A 19,275-nucleotide genomic window follows, 5' to 3' on the forward strand; every position below is an offset into this window, starting at 1 on the left:
CTGTTTTGAATCCCCGACACTGACTTAATTGCTGCACCCTGTACGTATGAATAATTGCTCTTATTGTCCAGAAGTGCTTTTTGAGACGAAAAAGAATTTAAAAAAAAAGAACCATGAACTCATGTTCCTATTATCACGAATCAATCTTTTTTGCTTGGTTTTTTTATACCGTGTGAATTTTTATTGATGGCGGAGTTTAGTGATGTTCGCATTTCGGAGACCTCCCAGACAACGACGACTCTTCAAGCATGAATGAAACCTACGCATCAAATACCCGTAAAGTATCCAAACGAGAAGGAGGGTCAATCCACCCGCCCTTCTTTGTGAAACAAGCATGATACCGCCTTCTAACGTCATATGCCAAAAATCCAAGCTCTGACTTTTTTTTTTTTTTTTGTGAATATAAACTAATCCTCGACAACATGTTCAATGTTCATTCAGCTATGTTGGAAGAAATGAAAACAAAAACTGCTCAGCCATAAGATTTAGTCTTCGGCAGCCACTTACAAATGTATCTGGATCGAAGATCGTAGATGCACGTGTGAATTCGGAATACGTTGAAATGTTTCAAAAACAGCCTTTGATATTCAACCGAAAATCTGAACTATTTCTGAAAGTGTGTGAAGAGCCTCGCAGAAAAAGATCGGCCAATGAGAAATAACTTTATAGTCATTTCTTTATGAGCCAGAACAAATTACAGATTCACTTTTGTACACAGTTTGTGACCGGTGGCGTGTTGGAAGCATGTCTCCTGGAGTTCGTACGCGATGCGAGACGTCACAGTACGCAGAGCTATATGCACGTCCCACCGATGGTCTCTCGTCATGCAGTGATGACCTTTGCGAAACTCATATCATAACGACGACAGTCCACATACCATGCATTATGCTAGTAATTTCGAATTTGCAGTAGGGTTGACGTCGCTGAGGCGTTTCGATGACAAGACACGACAGGAGGAGGAGAATCGCAGGATTTGCGTCGCTTGCCTAACTTTGATCTCGTTTCATTACAGACTATACTACAGTAGGTCAGTGAACAACTGCATATCGAACCGAAAAACCCTTCTTACGTCAACTTACAGATAATAAGATAAGTACTGTCTTTCAGCGGAAGAAGATAGAAACCAAAGAATACAAAAAAAAAACCTATGAGAAATACTTGTCTTATAACAGCCTTTCAGGGACATAGTGGGCCAAATTGAAATTCTCAATGAAATCCGCGGGCTATCAAGTTTTACAGTTGCATTTAGAATTGTAAGATGGTATCCCCAGATTTATAAACATTCAATGTGATTTATGGTGGGGTAGGGGGATAACTTGTGTGTAGGTAGATTGCCCTCTCACGCTCAATCGTTTTTAAGTAAATTTGAGTCTCGATTGTGTATGCCCTCACCTCAACTAACAAAGCGAACGTATTGGCGTATAAAAAAACGTATGCCCGCGAGGGGCAGACCTGTTTTTTAAATTTCAAACAGAATGGATAAGCATTACGAAATATACATATTGCCACGCGCATCCCAAGTTTTAAAATGTTATTTCAGTGGTTAAGGCTTTCGAAGGCAGAACAGACATCTTATTAGCCGATATTTCACTTTATCGGATTTCATTATAAGTGGGCGCAACCTATCAAAGTGATCAAGAACCGTGTAAATTAATGAGAAATTGATCTTTTTTGATAAAAGAAATGATAGAAAGTATAAATATATATATATAAATCACCAAAATTTATAAGTGTAAAATCAAGAAAATATCATCTAAAAGTCAGAAATAGATGAAAAATCAAATTTGTTTTTGCACACGCCCTCTTAACCTTCATTGGCATATCGGGGTGCCGTACGAGACTTTAACAGCTCTTATCCCCCTCCCTTATCATCGCTGTGCATTGAAGCGACGGTTGATACAAGGAATAGAGATGGTGATGTAAAGTACAGCTTCAGCCCAGGAGTTACTAGCCACCTTCACAGGAACTAATAGATATTTTATATCGATGATTAGTATATGATATTAAAAAAAAATTACATTAACCGATATTTAACTGCATAAAATTTCTCTATAATTGAGCTCAGTTATTATGAATTTTACAGAAATAGTAACTTGCAGCATGAATCCCCCCCCCCCCCAAATAAGAGATAAACGTACTACTATGATATGCATGAATACAGAAACTAGTGTTTCAAGTTAACAGAAGAGGACGCTAGTAAAAATGTTTTTCTAGCAGGAGCATCAACTTGTCTTGATCGTCATCTGGGTGTGTGTAGTCGATCTTATAATTCGTAACAATTCTTCAATTTTTTTTATGATAAATATACATTGCAAATGGAGATAGGTTTGATTTTATCGACAAAAGTGAGCATGCGGTCGTCGAAATCGTAGTGAAATCTTGCAGGGGGGCAGCGAGATATTTCAAATTTTCACAAGGGGGAAAAAATGTTTTTCGTAAAATTCCTGTTCCAATAGGTAGAATTTTGATGAAGTAGTTAGCATTATATATTGTACAGAATATAGATGTGCTGATGATTGATACATGATGTTGGGATCATTTATTATACTTATAAATTCGCCATTTTATTCAGAGAGAAATGAGAGAAAAATGATTTCGCTCGAGTTTTTTTTGTTATCAATGGAAAAACGAGATTCTAAAGAAAGAGAAGAAAAAAAACAACCCCTCATTTTTCTCTGGTAGTAACGAATAAACGTCGGGAAAACGTGTTCAGATGAGAAAGACGAAAGAAAACATGTTGCCTCGCATGCATGTCTGTTGTGAATGGCGCCCCCAACTGTTCATTCAATACTAGCATGCGTATTTCCTTCCCCGAGTAAATTGCCAGCGGTCCAAATAACTTACGATTCGAATTTCTACATTTTGTGGATCGTACGCAACAGTTTTTCGAACCACAGGAAGTTGTCTTGGCGGGGAACCTCGGCTCTTACAGCGACCTATCGGCAGGCCAAAGACACTGTAAAAAAAGCGATTCCGATGTAGGGCTCTTTCTTTTCTTTTTATTTTAATTTGCTGTTGAAAAAAAAAAAAAAGGCTCAAAGACCTCTCAACTCAACCAACCAAACCATTTTTTTCTTACATGCACACACACAACTCTCTCAAATGTCTCCCCGAGGGGAAGTCATCAAAGTAAGAACCATCATCCAATTAGCATATATGAGGACACTGGCCGAGACTGATGGACGATTTCATCGTGACACGACGGCGTATTAAGTACAATTAACAACAACCTTCCCGGAACACCGCCGGTTGCGACAAAGTAAATGTCACTTTCAGAGACAATCTTATTTTGATCGGATCTTTAGAAGTTGATTCAAAAGTTGATATCTCTTGAAGCTGTGGTTCCAAACCTGTAGTACGCGTACCCGCGGGGGTACATTCATTGGTACTCAAAATGTATCCAATAATGCTGGGGGAAATTAAAATACTGTAATAAAGAGTACACATCGTTGTGCATATATATATGTTACGGTAAATGTGAAAAATCCGTTATTATATATAATGACCGGTTATTATGCATACTTACCAATCGTCTTGGGAAGTTTGATAAATTCATCACTTTTTTCTTCGAATATGCATAATACCCAAGCGTCGTTGGTAAATTTGATAAATACTTGAAATTTATCGCCTTTATCTGTGATTACGTATAATGCCTTAGTGCATAGTTCCCCAAACTTTTGGTTCCATCATTGAAAATTCTTTTCTTCCCAATGCCCCTTAGCTGAAGTCAGTCCATAGGATCTTTTACCGCCTGGATCTTTTGGACTCTTTCCATCGCCTCCAGGGGTGATATTGCCCACTTTGGGAACGCTGCCCTATATAGTGTAATATATGAATTTGATAAATATGAAAAAAATTCCTCTGGTATGTGTGATTAATTAGTCGGACCATACATAATGATAATGAATTTTACGATTTTACCCCGGTATTATGACATAATACACACATGAATTATCATGAATCGTATAGTACGATTTAGCTTGTTCACCAACGACGCGACGCTTGGGCACTATGCATAATCGCTGGTGAAAGTGATAAATTTAGAGAAACTTATCAAACTTGCGAAAATGATTGATAAGTATACATAATAACCGCATTTTCACATTTACCGCAACACACACACGCACACGCACACGCACACGCACGCACGCACGCACGCACACACGCGCGCACGCACACACACACACACACACACACACACACACACACACACACACACACACACACACACACACACACACACACACACACACACACACACACACACACACACTTATAGTTACGGTACAATATACAGTATAAGGGGGGCGATGTAAGTCCCATACGCATACGCAATTTCGTTCAATTACTGGAAGCAGTGTTGGCGTAGTGGAGGGCGGTCCAACAGCATCAAGGGCCTTTCGAGAAAAGATGCTCTGGGGGCCCCTCTACATTCCTGCCTATTTACATATTTATTCTAGAAAATGATAGTATAATAGATCTCATCATCATCATAATTCCCTCGCCCCCTCTGCTTTAAGGTGGCCCTGGGTGTGCACAGCTCTTGGCGACAAAATCACTACATTAAATAACTTAATGATTTGTATTGGTCAAATGGATATGCAAAGAATGATCTTCATCAGGGTTCTTCAACATTTTTCGAGTCGGGAGTACCGGTCATGCTCATCATCAGAGGGAGAGCACCAATTGGCAACCCTCTTACGTATGATGAGATTCAGATAAGCATAACGGTAATTCTTCAATGCAAGTTGAATATGTTGTTCAATTGAGGATTTGATCGATACATCTCAAAAGTTTAACATCATCTTAGATCAGGGGCGCACAACATTTTCAGCCCACGGGCCAGAAACATACATGCATATGGTGACCATAAGACCCGTATTTTACGGAACGTTCCTGTAACTTTCACCGTCCCGTTTTTTTAATCTTATTTTCAACGAGGTTTATCTAAATTTTTAAATCAAGTATTAAGATTATTTTTATGACTTATAAACTATATTGTGATAACTATGACTCCACATAATTATATTCGTCTTACATATTTAATAAACATACATATTTTTGTGGTGAATTACATTTTACATTATTATTGCGACTTGCGCTATTAGTGACTTTCCGCATTTTTAGCGATAGTTGGCAACTGTACTTGTTTTGGACAATTTTTTTGACTGTAATCGGCAACTTTCTTGTATTTCACAATTTCTTTTTTGGCGATTTCTCATATTGTCACTGAGGAAGTATGGTCAGCTTAGGTATTTATCGTGTTATGTGTATTGATAACTTTCTACAGGAACACCTTTTGCGGGTCGGATTGAACACCTTGACGGTCTGAAGGTTGCGAACCCCTTGTCTTAAATGCTTCGTTGCTCGTAAGAGATCAATGTAAAAGATTCACGGTCTATATATAAGATAGATACATCCCGCAATAAGCGTAATTTATTAGTTGGAAAGAGTCATATATATCCAATTAAGCGCGTTACATATTTCTGAGAATTTAAAAAGTTTTGTGAATTTAAAATACTTGGTGTCTGAATGTGCCTCTTCTTTGGCGCAGCATGATCTTACGGGTCCTAGCACCATTTAAAGCCAAAATTCATTCATTCTAAAGAATAGCGAACACTTCCTCTAACAGTAGATGATTAACAACAAGCGGCAGCGCTCTGAATCAAAGTCTCTTCAGAGCACAGAGAGAAAGAGCGTAGAAATCATAACTCAGCAACTTTTCGAGCCATGGTTAAATGCTGTAAACAGTTAATGGAGTGAGTGAGTGCCATTTCGTGGTTCACTTAAGAAGACCTTCGTCTCCTTTCCTTTCGGTTTCCATTTTTGTATTTTTGTATGTGCTTTAACAAGGGCTCGGGCGGAAAATAAATGACCGCCGTCATTCGAAACCTCATGTGCTCCGCTCTTTGCAGGTAGACGTGATGTTGGAAACGAACAGCACGTGGTTCGGGTTGAGTGTGTGTATGTGTTGTTCTCTTTGCGTGTGTGAGTCTAAAGTACTACTTACTTGTACCACACCAACGACAAGAAGTAGCCGTGTTTGTTACCGGGACCAACCCCCCACCCCCCTCCCAAATATGGCGTGTATGCATACCTGGGTGATTTTCTTCTTTTTTTTTATTCGAGATCGAGAAAAATGAGAACAAAATATCCAATGGTCCTGATACAATGAGGCATAATTTTGAACATCATGTTCTTGTGTTTCGGAAATAACTCGCGCTATCCTCCTCCTCCATTACATCATTGTCATGCATGTTAATCTTTCAGTTCAACTTTTAGTTGGCGATCAAGTGGTCAAAATGGAGGTTTTTCCAAACTTTTAAAGTTCGTGGCATCCTAGGGAAATCTGAATGCCTCGGAGCACTACAACGACACCCTGAATCACTATGATACGATAATCTTTGTTTCGGAGTCCAATCTTCAGAGGTATATACTTCATCCTTATCGATAGCGTTTGATCGAAGTTAAAAATTGGTAAAAATCAATCGTGAAGCGATTGAAATTTTGCACGTGTGTAGAAATATATTTCTTTCTCGTCCTTAAAGTACTGGATTCACAAGCTTAAGGACTGGATTCCCCAGGAGCTTGAAGACTGGTGTCCCAAGCAGATCAAAAACTGGATTTACAAGAATATTAAGGACTGGATTTACAAGAATATTAAGGACTGGATTTACAAGAATATTAAGGACTGGATTTACAAGAATATTAAGGACTGGATTTACAAGAATATTAAGGACTGGATTTACAAGAATATTAAGGACTGGATTTACAAGAATATTAAGGACTGGATTTACAAGAATATTAAGGACTGGATTTACAAGAATATTAAGGACTGGATTTACAAGAATATTAAGGACTGGATTTACAAGAATATTAAGGACTGGATTTACAAGAATATTAAGGACTGGATTCACAAAGAGCTTAAGGAATGAATTCCCAAGGAGTTTAAGGACTGGCGTCACAAAGAGTACCGGATTCACAAACAATTTAAGGACCGGATTCACACAAAGAGCTTAAACGCTGGTTTCCAAAATATTTAAGGACCGAATTCACAAAGAGTTCGAGGACTGAATGAACAAATGACAGAACTCTGTCACTGGATTTATTCCGTTGCTGAGATCTCGTCCAGCGTGGCAGAGTCCGGAACTGAGTTAAAGGACTGGATTCATGAACAGCTTTTAAGGAGTGGATCCACAAAGAGTATAAGGACTGAATTAGGCCGAGGAAGTGGTAAACTCCCTCGTGAGAAGCATGAAATCAAAGACGTTTTTGTATCAATTGCTGCTTGTAGATGTCCCACTATTCATCTATTATGTTCATACAATTCCTGTGAGAAACAAATACGACTAAATAATCCACCCATCGTCTACATATATGAAGGGCGCGGGGGGGGGGGTTGAATGAACTCTTGAATCTGGGACCCCCAGATGGACATCTTTATTTTTGTTGTGTCTTCTAGATTAAAATTTACTAGAAATAAATCCATGCTAAATTCTGGCACGGCAGCTCCGTTTCGAGATGTGAGGGGTCCAGAATCTTGAGATCACGCAACAATGACAAAGGATATTTTTATTGATATACTATTCATCCGTATGAGACAGGCGTGACCCATAGACTAAAGATATAAATTTATAGATATATTATTCTTACTCTGTGGCGTGACCGCATCGGGCCCACGCTTCGATGGCGGGGGGGGGGCATGTTTTTAACAAGATAAATACAAATTATAATAACAGCAAACACAAAGTGAATCCCATTAAACAACGAAATATTATAAAAGTCTATCGAAAAATCTTCGACCTTAGCCACAGGAGTCCCTCATAATTTCTGCTTCGCCCAAGGGGCTCCCTCATATGAGAGTTGGGTCCTGATGCTATATGCTGTCTTCTCGATATAAAGTACGTTTGTGATTGAGCGATGGGGATCGTAATAAGGAGCGACTGTACAAGAAATTAGATAAAATTATCTTTATACAGGAGAGGAGTTCCGCTATCTATCAACTCGAAAATTACAGTGCAACTTGGCTACAATGATATCCTTCTACTATGATAAATCTCTCTATTGCGATATTTTTTAACAGATTTTGTGAAACGCTGCAACTATATATTTTCTTATATTTCGCTCAAAATCGTTTTGAATTTCATTTTGACTTCGTCACTTGTTTCTGGTCTTTCGAGGGCGTCTAATAAACATCGGTGTTTAGCACCAGATGATCACCGAAAGTATTGATGAAGTTGTTGGTATTGCCACTTTCCGTGTAAGACACGAGAGTGAAATGCGGTAAACTTCTTTACAGGGGGCAATACATCTAAATGAATTTCATTAATCAATCAATCAATTTCCCATTTCTCGTGGTGAACGGACTTCTCGTTATAAACGAATTTCCATTTTTTTGCCCTGTCATAAATATAAAATTGTAAACAATTGCTACTTTATCGGGATTAAAACGTATTTTAGATCGTTTCGTTCTAATATTAATGAATGAACGGAAATGATAAAAATGAAATGTCATGAAATTAGTTTTTGGTCTTACAGCAGTTAATTATAATTAAGATATTTTTACATAGAATTTCGTATTATCAAAGCGATTTAGTCGACCAACTGAACAATCACAAATCTTAAATTACTATATCACATTTAGAAAGTCTTAATTACTATATCACATTTAGAAAGTCTTAATTACTATATCACATTTAGAAAGTCTTAATTACTATATCACATTTAGAAAGTCTTAATTACTATATCACATTTAGAAAGTCTTAATTACTATATCACATTTAGAAAGTCTTAATTACTATATCACATTTAGAAAGTCTTAATTACTATATCACATTTAGAAAGTCTTAATTACTATATCACACTGCTTGCTTCCATGGCTGTATATGGAGTCTTCAACATTTTTCTGCTGATCTAAAAGTTTTTCAGCACACTGTCATTCGGAAACGACTTAAAATTTAAATTTCTGGTCCTGTCGTCTATTAGTCATTGGAAGAGACAAAAGTCGAATAATATCACATAAACTCATGTGTATAGGGAGAAACCCAAAAATATTAAGAGTGGGTTAAAACAATTGGACTTTTCTGTGTACATTCTTTATTCTAAATAGTTCAGAGTAATTAGCAGGAGCATGTGCGTATGATGAGAGTCATCATAATCAATTCTTGAAAATAGAGAAGGAAAAACTGGAATTTTTGAGAATTTTTTGTGACGTTATAACGAATGCTTCCTAATTTTCAACGAGCTTTAGCAGAATATTATTTGTGTCTTTAACATTAGCTATTTGAAAATAACTTGCAACCACTCGTTATTGTGAGACTCGTTATTACTCGTTAGTACTCGAACTTTTCAGCACATTTTGTGATGGCAATAACAATTGCAGATTTATAAAAGATGTCAACAAAAGCACAAATTAGGTGACGACAGTGCTGCCTCTCGATATTATGATAATTCCTCTACAACGATATTTTATCTTGGTCCACAGAGTATTGTTATATCGAGAGATTTCACTGCATTTGTTTCCAAAAAAAAGAAAACGATACGATTAAAAAAAAAAAAGTGCATCCCCTTCAACCATTTTCCTCGACAAAAATTAAACTGCTTCTTCGATGTCGTTTGAACGCTCATAACAGACACTACATAACGCTTCAGTTCATTTTTTTTGCACGAATTTTCACGAGACTAACATCGTCAGTATGGTACCCTGAAGAAAGTGGAAACTCTCTTTATAATGTATTAAAAAAAAAGGTAAATAAAGGGACGGTGCATTGTAAAAGCAAAAAAGTGGGCATTTACTGCTGGTTGAGCTTTTAGTTCCGTGCGAGCTGGCAGCTCAATTTTAAGAGGAAAGACTCGCGTCGGTGGAACAAAAAAAGAAAAAAAAAATTGAAAGTAATGCCACTACCGGGGGCTCTTCCTTTTTTCACACAAAAACAACGTCGGCAAAAGCAATTCTTCGGGGACCACCAAGATGAGGATGAGGTGGAAAATACAAGAAGGGCCGATTGAAAAAAAAAAACCACCTCATACACACTTATACAGCGACGTCGTCGTTGGATGTAGTAGTGGTCGCTTCACCATCTTCTATTTTATCCTAAAATAATATAGAAAAAAAAAAAAATTCTGTTCCGCTTCCGTGTTCTCTCCACCTTATATACTTTTTATTTTTATTTTTTTTTCAAAGTCCATCGCTGTCAATTTGGGGGTCGTTCCATCCGAGCTGCAGCATAAAAAATTGATTTGCAAGGAAGCTTCTTTCGAGCTATAAATCTGAATTCCGAAAATGCCCTGTCAAATTGTCCACATGGGAGACACTCATCTTGCCCACGGAGAAGTCTTCTTTTGCTGGTGGAATAAAAAAATATAAATTCCGAAAATTTTTTTTTTTATTCTTAAGGAAAGTGCTGGAGATGGTCTCCCTCTATCTCTCTCTGCTAGGGAAGTTGAGAAGAGACTCACTAAAGTATTAAAAAAAAAAAAGCTATTCTCTTCTAGAAGTGAATATTTTCAAAGGGTCTCTTAAGAAGTGCTTTCTTTTGTACGTATAAAGTGGATGAGCGAGAAACAAAGTCGTTTTAAATCGGATTTGAAAAAAAAATCACTTCAGGAAGAATTCTATTTATTTTATGATGATTTCGATTATTCGGATATGGTATTGATTTCCCTACACCTAGGATAATGGACCCTATTACTGGTGGTCCCACCGGATAGGAGTTTTTAATTTCAATTAAAAAAATCCATAGCATAAAAACCATGACATTCATGCGGGTCGCAGGGTTCCAGCCCTGTGTGAATCCCCTTCTCTCAATATAGTTATTTTATTCTTTACGGAGAGATTTTTATTTACAATATTCCGAAATTTTAAAAAGGAATTACGAATTATACTGATAAACGAAAGTATATATAAGTTCCACCAATAAAATCACTGAGAATTTTTCGAGGGTTCCACATCCTGGAGCGACCTCAAGCTAGAACTCTTCACGTGGAGCTTTTTCTGCTTATTGAAGAGATGTTTTAGTAAATTTGTAGTTTGAAAAGTTATGTTTCTAGGTGATCATTGGGCCATAAGGCTCTCAAATACAGTAGCAAAATCCATAGGCTGGAATTTTGGATAAACTCCGGGTCAGATTTCTCACGGGGACCCCCTTATTAGTAAGTTGTGAAAAAAAGTGATAAGAATCGTCTCTGGCCCCCTGGACTGAAGCAGTCAACCCCAACCCCCATAATAGGGTCTATGCATTGGACTTACAGGCAAGAGATCTTCAATCTTTCCCCTTGTCTGAATCCTGGTATAGATCACCTGTTTTCGACGTCTTTTCAGTCACGCGAGCACCGTTTATGTCCCCAAAGAAGGGAGGCATATTCCCCCGGTTGCTTGCGGTCACCGAAGAGTGCTCAGCATTTGAGCACCGATTTCGTACTCGCTGGTTTTTGGCAACCAACCACTTGCGCTTAAAAATTTACATTATGCTGGTCTAAATTGAAGAACATGTTGTGTTCAACAAAGTAGCCATGTCCCTATAAAGGTTTACTTTTTCTGGTGCGGAAATTTTTCCTACACATTATAATTCACCTCTATCGAAGGGTCTCCTCTTCTGAAGGAGAGTTTTTGTTTTGAAAAATGGAAGATGACTCTCTTGAAAAAAAAGTTTATAATTTTTTTTTATACGTTTTTCTGTGAAAGCTTGACAGGACAAAAGTATGTCTCTATGTGGTCCCCATCGATCCCGTTATATTCCAAAACTTACACAAGGACCAGAAAGAGCCTCTCATCACCGATCCATCATAGTCATGATGAGATACATATTTTTTGCTTCCCGTGACAAGAGGCTGAGTCAAAGTATGTTTTCCCCAGGACAAATTATTAAGGGATCGGATCAAATTTCTAGCTCATATACCGATCACGTCGTTAGCAGTCGATATAGTTCTTATATGACTTGGCACAAGTTTGTTTCAGTGAGAAAACCACGGCAGAAGGACACGGCTGATTGGATGACAAATAGGCGTCATAACTCCTAACGAAATAAGTACCGGGTAGGAGTCGTAGCATTGATTTGTGAGGCGAAATGAAAAAAGTAAATTCCATATATATAGCAGAGGGTAGAAGTAAGTGATAAAGTATATACTGATCACCTAAGAGTTATAAAGTGGGAGGTGAAAGTAAGCCGTAGATGATTGAGCCGTTCTCGACAAGCGGGTCGGGTCAGTCGTTCAGTCATTTCTCTCTTTCGCCAACACAACCCTCCATAACATTCATTAATCAAAAATGTCATTTCTTGTCATTGCTTTTCCCATCTCTTTTTCCTTTTTTTTAATATCCTCGATTTATACCATATATATTTTTCAAACACCATAATCTTATAAATCACTGAGCGTCTGTCTAGTTAAACGAAAACATTTCACACGGATCAATTTTTTGCCTATGAAAACAGCCGCGGCTATTCATTGGTGGTGGAAAAAATCTTTCAGAGAGATAATGTTTATGAAGAATAATAGATTTTTTTTTTCCTATTGAGGCTGTGCAATACACTGGTGGTTTTCTACTTGAAGACACATGGTCTCCTTGCGGTCCTGGGATATTCTGAGGCCACGAATGAAAAAAAAAATCAATCAGGGTTTTCATCAAAATCTGCTAGATCATTTGTCTGACTTTCCCTGACCAAAGCTCAAAAAGTTCCCTGACTTATCTCACTAAAGATTAAAATATACTCAAAAAGTTTCCCTGACCAGAGCTCAAGAAGTCCCATCAAAGAAGCCCAAATAGGTCCATTCCAGAATAGCTCAGACACCTCAAGGGGGAGGGGAATACATAAGTGATATAACCCTGAGGGTTTCTGGCTTCAATCTCACACCTGAGGGTGTCTAAAATCAATCTCAAACCTGAGGGTCTCTAGAAATACGTTTACGCATATTTTAGAAAAGAAAATGCTAATTAAAAGAAGTGTGACACAGGGTTATACTACTTACATGACAAGGCCGTCTTAAGAGCATCATGGGCCTCCGGGCCAAGTGATTTTTCAGAGGCTCCTTACCTGGCTAGAGATGACTGGCTACCAATTAACATGCTTCCTCTCGAAAATTTGATCCAGATCTTTCTTTCACGAGGTCCCTCTGCTCTTGAGGCCCCTGTGCCCATGCTTTAAGCCGGCACTGCTACATGATCAAGTATGATGCAATGAGATATTCTCGGCAGTAAGTACGTATGTATGTTGCTTCCAGCTAAGTACAGGCCTCCAGAACATCACTTTTTCTCAGAGGCCTATGATATTGAGTCGGTCCAGCATAGACCCTCCTTGAGATAGTAGCTCACTTAACTATAGCCGAGGAATCCGGAGAACGATATTATTTATAAAATCCTTCTTTAGCATATATTTACCCAAAAAAAATTTCTATAGGTAGGGAGTCCGGACATTGGATAAAACGGGGGGCCCACTAGGAAAAAAATGTCTAAAGTGGCCATGGACGGAAAGATGTTGAGAAATGTTGCAATAGACTAGAGACCAGTGTTTCCCAAAGTGGGCGATATCATCTTTTGGGGGAGTGCTGGAACACACGGGGTGAGGGGGGGAGGCAGAAGCTAAAGGTGTAACGTAGGATCCCATCGTTGGCGGGGGGGGGGTTATAACATTAGTTTTAGAATAAATATGGAAGACTCTCACGTTGGACGTTTCTCACACATCGCATTTCCTGGGTATTATTCCCGAGCTCTTGACATCAACACCCAATTGTCTAGTTGCAAATTTTTCTTTTGAGGGTATTTTATTTCATAGAAATCAGCACAGAAATACGCTTTGTCATTTTGGGTGCGGATATATTGCGTGTCAATTCAACAAAAAGACTCTACATACAGTCCTGATTAGGTGCGCACCAAACCTTCTCTTCGAACAAGAGAGCGATTCTTGGCCGTTTGCCATGACACTCTTGACATTTTTGTTCTGATCGACCAACGGTTAATGAATTATAATGCAATATACCACTCTTATTCCGTTATTCAGTTATGTAATACAGAGTGGCAACACACCGTCCGATGAAAGATTGATTATGAAAAAAAAAAGCAAACCACAGCAGATATGACAAGCTCGTATTTTTTTCCCTCTACCTCGGAGACGTTTTCGAGAGTGATTTAATTTCAAAATCTGGGTAGTCGGGATATATACAGATCGTCGAGAGATAATTCTTCTCGATTCATCTTTGTTAATGAAATCAATTGGCTTATTCCCTGTTTCGAAAATTGTCAAGATGATCCTCTGAATATTTTTTTAGTGCGTCAATATTGGAAATCTCCGAGAGGAAACTCTTCGATTTAAGGTTTAGAATTAATTTTAGGTGTTTTTAATTTTAAATAAAGAAAAGAGATTTCCATAAAATCCAAGCAGTTTAGCGTGATCAAATTTTTTGGATTCGAGGTTTCTGATAACGATAAACAAATGATAAGTATATCCGAAAAATTCCGTTTTTTAGTACGGTGAGCATACATTTCGTTTAGTCGAGCGAGACGTGGTAATCTGAGATTGTTGGAAGACAGTTCGTCGTCGGAATCTGAAGAATAGAGCTTAGAGGGCTTTAGCGAAGGGCGACAAGTTCGAAGGAGGCGGGAAATTTGAGGAATGAATGGTCGCAAAATTTGTGTACCCCCCCCCCCCCTACAGGTGGTAAAACCATATATACGCCTCTCCCTAGGCAGCGAAGAACTAGTTTAGTGAATGACCACAAGGTGACCTAGAGAACAAGGGATCAGGTTAGTGAGTAACGTAGAGGGTGTCGGAGAATAAGTGTGACCAAAAAGAGTGACCCATACACAGCGAGGGACCAGGTGAGTGAGTGACCTAGAGAGGGTAAGGGTATGGGAGTGACCCAAACAGTTTGCAAAAGTGACAACAATACCCAAATGGTAATATTATCTATGATTTTTTAATAGGCGGCATCGACTGTATATCCCGCAATAACTCAACCTATTTATATTCCCAGCGTATTAGGGGATTGAGACTAGAATTCTAAAAAAAAAAAATGATTATATAAAGCTCTGAAAAAGTTTCTCTAAAAAGACGCTTCGGCATAAAAATTGTCAATTCGTATGGCAATACTTGCTAGAAATCGCTGCTTCAATAGGAATCTATTTTTTAAAATTTTTTAATTCCGAATGCTGAAGTTTTTCTTGGAAATCTACCGAAAATCCCACTTTGGATGGTGCAAGAAAGAAAGAAAAAAAAAAGAAGAGGAAAACAGTACTTACCATGGCTGACCCAACCGTGACCACAACCACCACAGGTGCGTATTTGAGACTTGCATGGAGTGAAACAGTCGCAACAACAACTTGGAGCCGTACAGCGGATGGCCTGACAGAGGAAACAGAAAAGTAGTTATATACTAAATATGAATGTACATACACAATACAGGTGAAAATACAAAACAAATGCACACCAAGAATATTTCATCTTCAAGTTTTTGGAGTAAATTTTGATGTTGCAAATTATGGAATATATATTCATTTCATAACACGCGACAGAATTTGAGAATAAAATTATTCTCGCGAAAGAGGGGATTTCATTTAAATATGTCGAGATATGCCATGAAATCGAAAATATGTGCGAAAAATGGGGGGTGGGGGAGAAGGCGTTTGAAAGTGTCGAAAAAAAAAATCATAAAATTCTGAGATTTGTATTTCAAAATGCTGAAACACGTATTTAAAGTACCGAAATATGCATGAAATGAAAAATATGCCTTATTAGGGTGGATACATTATAGGTATATTGGAAAATATACATGTAAAATGAAAAAAAAAATGCATTTAAAAATGCTTATGTTTCCCCAAAAAAGAAGAATATGTGTAAAAAATGCGGATTTTAAATGCAAAAATATGACCTAAAAATGAAAAATATGCATAAAAAGAACTGAAGTATGGCCTAACGTAAGAGTAAAGAAAAATATGCAGTAAAACTAAGAAAGTATGTGCAAAAATATGCATTTAAAAATGCCTAAAAATATGCCCTAAAATGAGCAATACTCAATGGGGAGAGTTTATTAGGAAAATTTAAGAAATTTGATTAAATCACAAAATGGAAAAAATATTCAAAAATAATCTTGCAAACATTAGTACAATGCGATCAATGGCAAAAATGCTAAAAATTTTCATTCATTTAAAAATTTCCGCGATTTTATGCATTTATGTGCATTTACTAGAAAACTTACTAAAATATGCAGTTGCATATGCACTCATTGGCGTACTCAAAGTGGGGTTTTGGGCTTCTAACACCCCAAGCCGAAATAATAGTTTTATTTTGCAGGAAAAAAAAGTAATCACCACCCCCCCCCCCCTGAAAAGAAGAAAAAACACACGCCTATGTACGCACTTATGCATTTTCGTATAATCCGGGCTCTAATGATAACATTATCCTATGTCCCTGTAACTAAAAACGAATTTTTTTCCCATGTTATGAAATTTGTTCGTTCCGTTTCTTGCAAAAGTGATAACAATACAATTGTGTATATATTGTTTAAAATTTTTGTTAATTGCATTTGTTATTGGGTTGCTATATTTTTGAAATATATGACATCCATATTTATTATGGGCAACTTTTTCTCAGCCACCTCGTTGGGCATTTTGCCTGTTGTGGCATTGTATTTGTATTTGTATGTTTGTATAAATGATAAAATTACCCGTGATTCAACAAGCGTCGTCGACTGCATTTACGAATTTATGGGACACCCAGTACATATATACACAGACACTGTATGGTAGCCGATATTCGTCAATTTACCATTTCATCCCCGTAATTAATGCGTGAAAACAAAGATGGGAGAGTAAAAAAACGGAATTACGGCCGTGATAGCTGGGGGTAAAAAAAAAAAAATGCGCATAATTTCTGGCACGCTCTCATCGTGGAATAAAGAAAAAAAAGAGCTTGGGGTAGAGCATTTTTTTGTTGTTGCTGATGTTGTTCCCCAGCAGCAGCATCCCATAGGATTAGAGAACCGTGGCGGCTGGAATTGTCGGATAAGTGGAGAAGAGCGAGTACAAGGTATAGGAACAAGGGAATCCAGGCCCGACACCCACGGGGGCGGCAAACACTTATCCTACTGCTAGCGATACTGTGTTTTTTTTTACCTCACTCTCTCCTCTCGCGACCAACAGTCCAGAGGTGAGTGCATATATACTGTACATATAAAAAAAAATGCGCTGCCGGTGTCAAAACTCATCTCTCCCGGGGGAACAATGATCCCGACTGAGTGAGGATCTCTGGCCAGAATACTGCTGACATCGCTCGGCAAGAGAGAGGGGACAGTTACAAATATAGAAGCGTTACCAAATATGAACCATGTTGGAATCGTACAAACACTCAAAATTATAAATATTCAGGGAAGTTGGAAGTTGAAGTCATTACTCGGCTTAAAGTATTTATCTTCCAGTTTACATACAATATAGTTACTCTCAGACATAGTAACTAAGTTTCTTTGACATAAGGCCTATTCGCACATGTGGCATACGTGTACGTTCTTGCGTTAAGATGGCACTGGTTCCGCCACGCTATGACATAAGTTTATCTGAGGTGACGTGGGACTACGTGGTAATGAGTATGATATAAAATTATTTCACCTATGATTCTCTTATATAAGTATACGTTCACACCGTGTTGACGTAACGCAGGATTAAGTGGGATGCCACAATCTGACGTGACACGCTTTGTGACTCGTCAGAATCGAATCTTACACATTATCACGTCACGTCGTATCAAGGCACTGAACTCACCTAAAGAAGACCGATGGGTGGAATTTCACATCATAAGCATTACTACGTGGTCCCACGCCACGTAACAGTAGTGTGTATGCACCTTAATAGCTTCATATCGACTGATGGAGTGGGGCATCTCTTAAAAACATCAGACTAGTGAGGACAACGCATCATGTCTGATATGATCCCACTCTGTCTGATCTGGGGGGGGGGGGCTACCAAGGCACGTTAGAGTAGCCTAGTGTGTATGTATACCCAACTCTCAAAGCAAACATAATCAAATTTAGCAGTGTCTTACTTTTATCTTTGCTCACTCAAATCTCAAATTTATGCAGGGCCGCAACTATATACTTTGTCACCAGGGGCAAGCTGTAATTTTGAGGCCCCGTGCATGTGGAAGAACGTAAAGAAGGTAAATTCGGCGCCCCTTCTGGTCCAGTTCACGGGGCACCAGATCCGCCTGCTCCCCCACCCCAGTTGCGGCCCTGAATGTATGTGAATTCCCAATCAATAGGAGCGACATTCACAGTGCGATACATAAAGTCTTTTCTAGTGATTAGCATCCCGATGATTATATTCACGTGACTAGAACGCAGAAAACCATGACTATATGCAAATATTGCACACAAAACTCGCTTTACTCATAATATTCTCATTATAAATTATATTCAATAAGCATTTGAATTACCATAATTATTTTTTTTTCTTTTGAATTTTCCTTCATTAAGGATGGTGATAGTTTTTTTTTTCTTTGGAAACATCCCCCAAAAACGATGAAGCAAGTGGTGTTTTTTACCTTCCCTGTATAATATTCATTGGTAGGGAGCCAGTATAGGAGGAAAAAAATAAGAGAGAGATACTCGGGGGGTATCTTGGTTTCGGATCAGTGTCGCGGAGGTCTCTTCCCAGATTGTGGGTGAGAATGACGAGACTTGAAGCGTAAAAACACTAGAACAAGAATACGTGTTGTATGTGTATATAATACCACATCACCGTTTCATGTAAGCAGCTATATCACACACGAGCATAGATATGGACCTAATGGAGGTGTGGAAGTCTGACGAGAACACTTTCTTTTCATCCTTTCCCCTACGGGTCGGGCGGCACTTTTTTTTGCTTTTTTATATCGTGTTATAACATGTCCGTTTTTTTTATCAGAGTTTCGCAGATGCCCTCCCCAGACTACGAGCCAGACAAATTATTACGCCCTCAAGAACACTTACTAGTATATTATATATACACCGGCTTCAAAAAAAAAACAACGAAGGGTCGTCGGGAATAGGATTTCAACGAGCAACCAGGAAGAAGAGTTTGGATACATTATAAATATCAAGGGGAAAAAAAATCGTGATAGATAAAACTCTTCTCATGCTCTCGTGATATTTGGTTTTTTTCTAGGAGATAAAAAAATTAATTTACTTCTCCAGATCTTCTCCCCGAAAATATTCTAGGCGGGTTTTTTTTTGGAGTTTTCACGAAGAAAAATACGTTTTTTTCCTATTAATTTTAAGCTTGGTATTGGCTTGGTATAATCTTGGGTATTTTCA

At 38.1% G+C, this 19,275-nt stretch overlaps 1 protein-coding gene across 2 annotated transcripts in view; it reads right to left on the reverse strand.

The window, feature by feature from the left end:
- The window catches only part of LOC149088405 (zinc finger protein basonuclin-2-like), a 175,131-nt gene that overhangs the window by 70,177 nt on the left and 85,679 nt on the right, over nt 1–19,275 (reverse strand). For both annotated transcript variants that reach the window (XM_089247493.1, XM_089247494.1), the window contains one exon: nt 15,233–15,335. In XM_089247493.1, coding sequence (XP_089103619.1) covers nt 15,233–15,335 — 103 coding nt within the window. The remainder of the gene's footprint in view (nt 1–15,232; nt 15,336–19,275) is intronic.

This window comes from Pholcus phalangioides, unplaced genomic scaffold, assembly GCF_987345545.1.
Source record: "Pholcus phalangioides strain wild (caught in Gottingen) unplaced genomic scaffold, Ppha-v1.0 ptg000003l_1, whole genome shotgun sequence".
In the NCBI taxonomy this organism is placed as follows: Eukaryota; Metazoa; Arthropoda; class Arachnida; order Araneae; family Pholcidae; genus Pholcus; species Pholcus phalangioides.